This window comes from Carlito syrichta, unplaced genomic scaffold (genome assembly GCF_000164805.1).
Source record: "Carlito syrichta isolate Samal-C Ts95f unplaced genomic scaffold, Tarsius_syrichta-2.0.1 Scaffold307137, whole genome shotgun sequence".
NCBI lineage: Eukaryota > Metazoa > Chordata > Mammalia > Primates > Tarsiidae > Carlito > Carlito syrichta.
In genome coordinates, this window is record NW_007251233.1 from 144,282 (window position 1) to 150,281 (window position 6,000).

At 36.0% G+C, this 6,000-nt stretch overlaps 1 protein-coding gene across 1 annotated transcript in view; it reads right to left on the reverse strand.

Annotated features, from left to right (window-relative positions):
* GDAP2 (ganglioside induced differentiation associated protein 2) overlaps nt 1–6,000 on the reverse strand; it is a 49,150-nt gene that overhangs the window by 15,786 nt on the left and 27,364 nt on the right. The window contains exons 8-10 of the mRNA XM_008063914.1: nt 4,131–4,207; nt 3,315–3,391; nt 371–510 (exon numbers count right to left, since the gene is read on the reverse strand). Of these exons, the coding sequence (XP_008062105.1) occupies nt 371–510; nt 3,315–3,391; nt 4,131–4,207 (294 nt within the window). The remainder of the gene's footprint in view (nt 1–370; nt 511–3,314; nt 3,392–4,130; nt 4,208–6,000) is intronic.

The window sequence follows — 6,000 nt, forward strand, 5'->3', positions numbered from 1 at the left end:
GCTCCTCTTAACACACTTATGGGTTACTGTATCAAATTAAATAATGTTTACATATGTGTTTTAATAAGTGTAACATGCCATATAAACAGAAGGTAGTATTTTTATTATTTGATACACAAAGATGGGTAATGACCCCAAATCTTTTCCAAGGTGTTTAAAAATGAGAAAAGATTTACATACTAATTTACTTTAATGCAAAATAAGTTTGAGTTAAGGAGGGCCTCCTATGATTAAAATATCTAATGTACATATGGTAAGAATCTTTGTTGTATGAAATACCATATTACAAACACAAAGTGATGTTTTCTACTGCTTAATATTAGGCAAGAAAGAAACTACTTCTTCTTCATAATTTGCAAAAATAACTAACTTGACATCAACAACATCGTAGAGTTTCTTCAGGAAGTCAGAGTCCAGGTGATTGTATTCGCTGGTCAGTGTGTGAAAATATACTAATACATATTCCTTCACAGCAATGTGATCCATTACATGGATAAAATATAAAAGAGCCTAAAAGAAAAACAGGAATAAAGAGAACGATCATTTTGCACAGCAGTCTATTTTGCAGAAGCCAACAGAAAGGAAAAACCCCAGAAAATTAATCTAATCAATGTCCCAGGGATTGCAGATGGACATCTCAGATTGATGAGTATTTATTTTCTTTCCAGAGATCTTCAGCAGAAGGAATCATCTTGGTTTTTAATAACTCACACAAGTGCTACAGTGTAACCCTTTTCTCTTGCTCTAAGTGATAGAAGAGAACAAGCAGTCACTGTCCTCTAAAAGTTCTTCATATACTGGAAGGAGTTCTTGGATAAACTACCAGGTTTTCCCTAAATTTTGCTAATGATATCAAAATTGTCAGAAACAGAATTTCTAGACTTAATCATTCTTGAAGTTTCTGCTTGAATCTGTTCAAAGTCTCTGCAGTCTGTACTCAGATATAGACTTAGGGTCCACATGTACCCAAGAACCACTATAAAGGATATAATGAGTGATGCCTTACACGGCTCACTTTCAGAGCTAATTCTGTTAGATCTTTAATGCCATTCTGAAAAAGGACCCTGAAAATGGGCTTAGTCAGGCAGTAGGCTGGAAAGCATTTCTAGAGCTCTGAAAGACTCACGTTCAATGTGACCCAAAGTGGTTAAGAAATGTTCGATTACAAGAACTATGAAATTTAAGAGAAACACTGAAACAAAAGATACAACATGGGCAGGGCCAGTATGACCCAGAGGTTTAGCTGTAAACAATTACAAAGAGGAAGCTAAGAGGTAACTGAAGGATTACTATAAAACAGGCTGTTTTCCAATTTTTTCTCAGATGAGTCCTTGGCATTAACATGGTTGGATTAACATGCATTAGGATCCAACTGCTATCAGCGCAGACAGAGGAGAGCATTACGAAAACACATCATCCTTCCAGGTGCTACCTGGTTTGGTCACAATAATTATTAACTATCTCAATATTTTATATGAAATGATACATCATGAATCTGCAGAACCTCACCCAAGTACATATCAAAATCAAATGCAGGAATTTGTGTTTTTATTGGTACCGATCACATTATTGATGATGGGAATGAATATCACACTGAAAATTAAGTCCACAAAACAAATGGTCACAAAGAGAAACTTACTGATAGTGTAATTTTCATCAGTTCAGTTTTTCTTCTGTGTGCAAATTTTTATTATTCTTTCTTCTTCTTATTTATTATTATTTCTCCTCCTCTTACCAGATTGTTTCTTTATCCTCTTTCTGTCCACTCTCCAATCTTACCCCAGGGCAATTAGGATACTCCTTTTTGGCTTTAAATTCCCTATCTTAACTTAAATTTTTATAGTGTTCATTATAAAAAGGCATAGTCACATGACAGAAAAATGTTTAAAAGATTTCATGATTCTCTTCAAAATCATGAAATTCCTTTAAGATATGTACTTCATTTTTGTGCTTAAAAACAAAAAAACCTAATTAAGGTTAGTGTAAATACAATTTAATGCATCACTTTTTCTCCTACTGATATTATACTGTAAACATTTCTCTATAATACTTGCTTCTATAATCATAATTTTTAGGGGTCATAGAACATTCCATTTGTAATTATCCGTTAGGAATTAATAATTATGTTAGGAATTTAAGTTATAGCTTTTTGTCACCAATAACCCTGTGAATAACACACCAGGTTCAGTGCTTTCACAATTTCTTTTTTTTTTTTTTGAGTTGGAGTCTCACTCTGTCGCCCAGACTGGAGTGCAGTGGCCGCTCCCAGCCACCGCAGCCTCGACCTGCTGGGCTCCGGCAATCCTTCCGCCTCAGCCTTCCGAGTAGCTGGAACTACAGGCATGCGCTACCACACCCGGCTGATTTTTTGATTAATTGTAGAGATGAGGTCTCGCTGCCCAGGCGGGTCTCGAACCCATGGGCTCAGGCAATCCACTCACCTCAGCCTCCCAAAGGCGCGGGATTACAGGCTGAGCCACCGAGCCCGGCTTTCACAATTTTTTTACCCAAATACTAGTGACCAAGAGTCTGAGGGCTTAGTTGGAAGCAATTAATGCTTTTATACAACTTTTTTTATCTTAAAATTTTGTGTAATTTTGCATTTTTAAGTACTTTTTTCAGAGCCTACAGTTACTTCCATATATTGGATTATTTCCTTGGTATAATTTTAAGGAACAGAATGGTCAATTGGTGGGATCACTTTTATAGTTTCATCTTTGGCAACAAGATTATTACTTAAGTGTTCTTACTAGTTTTGAAAGTTAAAAAAGATATCTCATTCTAATTCACTTTTTTGGGACTACCCATGAGGTTGAATATTTTCTTATTTCTATTTTCCAGTTATAATAATTTTTTCTTTTAGGAATCATCTATTTCTGTCCTTTGCCTCCAACTGAAGGGATTATGGAATTGCGTTACCTTGGGTAAACCACATCTCTGATTTCTTCTCTTCTGACAGATATTCAAGCATTAATATTTCTTTTCCAAAAAAGACAGAATTTGGTTGTACAATTATAATACAGAATGAGTCCAACCAAACACTTGCTAGTTACATCATATATAAAACAAAGCAGCTGTGTTTTTGGAGATCATATTACGGCATTATCAGATTTTTGTTTCTTTGCTAGAGAAAAACCAAACCTCTAACTTGACTAAAATGATATATACCCACTCACAGTACCAGGTCTGTTTCTCTGTCAAAAATACCCACAATTAAGCCTCATCTCATGTTGTAAGTATCAATTCCAAATTCATATCCTACTTATTTTTTAAAATCAACACTATACGCAAAACTGAGCTTCTTTATGGCTTACCTTGTCCATATCTATTAATGTTACAGGAATGTTTCTTCCAACTACCACCATCACGGTGCGACCACAGTTATCAACACCTACAAACAGGAAATGTAATCAATACCCAGAAATTTTATCCCAAGAATATTATTTGTCCTGGCCTCTGATTTTATAAAAATATTCCATGTTAATTTAAAAGACTGACAACCAGGAAGTTTAAGTTTCTCAAATTTCAGCTTAATTTTTTTTTTACTGTGAAGAAAACAACATTTGCTTTTTAAAGCTACATGAGGTTTTGATCACTGTCTTGACTTTTAAGACCTCTTAAAGATTTTAAACCAGGGACCCAAAGATCTTCTTAAAAATAGCTTTTTGTTTAAGTTCACAACTTTTAATATTATCAGTGAGCCAGGAAAAACTAAATTTGAAAACTAAAACCTCAAATCTGAAAATTACTGAACTGTTTTAAAAAGTAGTGTCTGAATAATAAATAGAACAGAGAAAGTATGAGAATATAGGAACTTTCACTGTCTCCATTATATATTTATGTAAGGTTAGAATCTTGCAATAGCAAGTATATGGTACTTTTAGAAGAAAAAATTTTCAAAAGGACATTAAGAAGAAATGAAGTTGTTCAACGTAGAACTATATACTGAAAATTTTATAGGTTGAAATGTTATTTTTAAGATCTTGATGATGGGCAAAAATGATCTGCATTAATATCAAACTATTTTATTCACAGATAGAATGAACAAAATCAGAGAAAAATGAAGTCTCAAATAGCATGCTGGGTAGGCTCCTCAGTAAAAGAGTAAGTTACCATATCCTTAAGCTCACCTGTTTGGTATAAGGCTTTTAGAGAAGCAATATCAGACAGATCCTCAGATCTTGCTTGACATAACCAGCGATTATAACTAGAGAAATAAAGGATACAATCATTATTATAAACTCTTGTACATTAAATTTACAAATGGGACCGGGTTTTAAATATCGGTCCCTCACCCTAAAGAACTGATGTTTTATAATAAGGAAAGAGTTAAAGAGGCATTATACTACGCAGAATTTCTACTACATGTTATTGATAAAATAAAATGCAAATGAGTTACTGAGAAAGGAAGGTGGTCATGATTTTTACAATCTTTATAATTAAATGAAGACTATACACATAGCAACTAAGGTATCAAGCACTCAAATGAAAACTGTTTTAAAATACTATTATTTTCTTCTACTAAAAAATGCAAATAGAGAAAGCTCAAAGCAACAGCAGATCTTCAAAAGAGATGGTCACTCATTAAACAATTAAAAAATGTTTTTGAGTCAGAGTCTCACTCTGTCATCCAGGTTGGAGTGCAGTGGCTTGCTCACAGCTACTGCAGCCTTGACCTGCTGGGCTCAGGAGATTCTTCTGCCTCAGTCTTCCAAGTAGTTGGCACTACAGGTGCATACCATCTTGACCGGCTAACTTGTTTGCTTGTGGAGATGAGGTCTCACCAAGTTGCCCAGGTTAGTCTTGGTCCCAGGGATCAGGTAATCCTCTCTCCTCTGCCTCCCAAAGTGCTGGGATTACAGGCGTGAGCCACCACGCCCAGCTACTAAAAAAAAGATTTATTGAGTGCTTCATCTATAATAGTTATTGAGAATATCATAGTTAATGGACACTGTCACTGTCCTAAAGAAGCACACTTTCCAGGGTAAAAATAGGTAAAGTGCTGCACATGTTATGTGGGACCACAAAGGAGCTAGGTCACTTTATCTGGGAAATCCTGGCATATTTAATCATTGGTTAGTTGTACTGATACCCTGAAGACTAGATCATATATACTGCAGTTTGGCTTTGGCTAAGAGGATGTTAAAACTGGAAGAGGCATCAAAGATCTCACAGAGGAGAAATGTTCCACAAAATAATGATTCAGTTCATCTTAGAGTTGCCAGCCCTTGGAGTTGCGTTTGAAGTTGCACTTAGGTCTTCAGATTTCTGGGAAGGGCAGTACTTTTTCTACTACATCATACTGTTTTCTTAAATTCAAAGCGCTCCTTACTTGACTGTGAAAAGCTTTAAAAGTACCCAAATGTAAGAAAAGCAATTTTTAAGTGTCAAGGTCACATACAGCAACATCCTGTAACAACAAGAAAGTTAAACTAAAAAGAGAGACTTGGTTCTAATCTGAACTGCTTTTGGTGCAACCTTGCTTAAAGTGGTGATGAACCTGTTTTCTCAACTGCAAAATGATGCTCATATAGGACGTCTTTCAGCTATAAAACACAATCGCACAACTAAAGATGTGCAATGGGAAGTCTATTACACAGGGATTGTAATCAACAAGTGATATGCCTGTCAGTTGGTACTAGCAGAAAAACACACTTGACACTGCATTAGATCTATAGATTACTTTCTTAAATTTGGTAATTTACTGACCTATGAAACGGAAAAGTCAAAGACAACTGCTTTCAATTTTGGTTTAAAATATCATTTGAGCTGGGCTTAGTGGCTCAGCCTGTAATCCCGCGCTTTGGGAGGCTGAGGTGAGTGGATTGCCTGAGCCCGTGGGTTCGAGACCGCCTGGGCAACTTGGTGAGACCTCATCTCTACAATAAATAAAAAAAAACTAGCCAGGCGTGGTAGTGCACGCCTGTAGTTCCAGCGACTTGGAAGGCTGAGGTGGAAGGATTGCCGGAGCCCAGCAGGTCGAGGCTGCGGTGGCCGGAA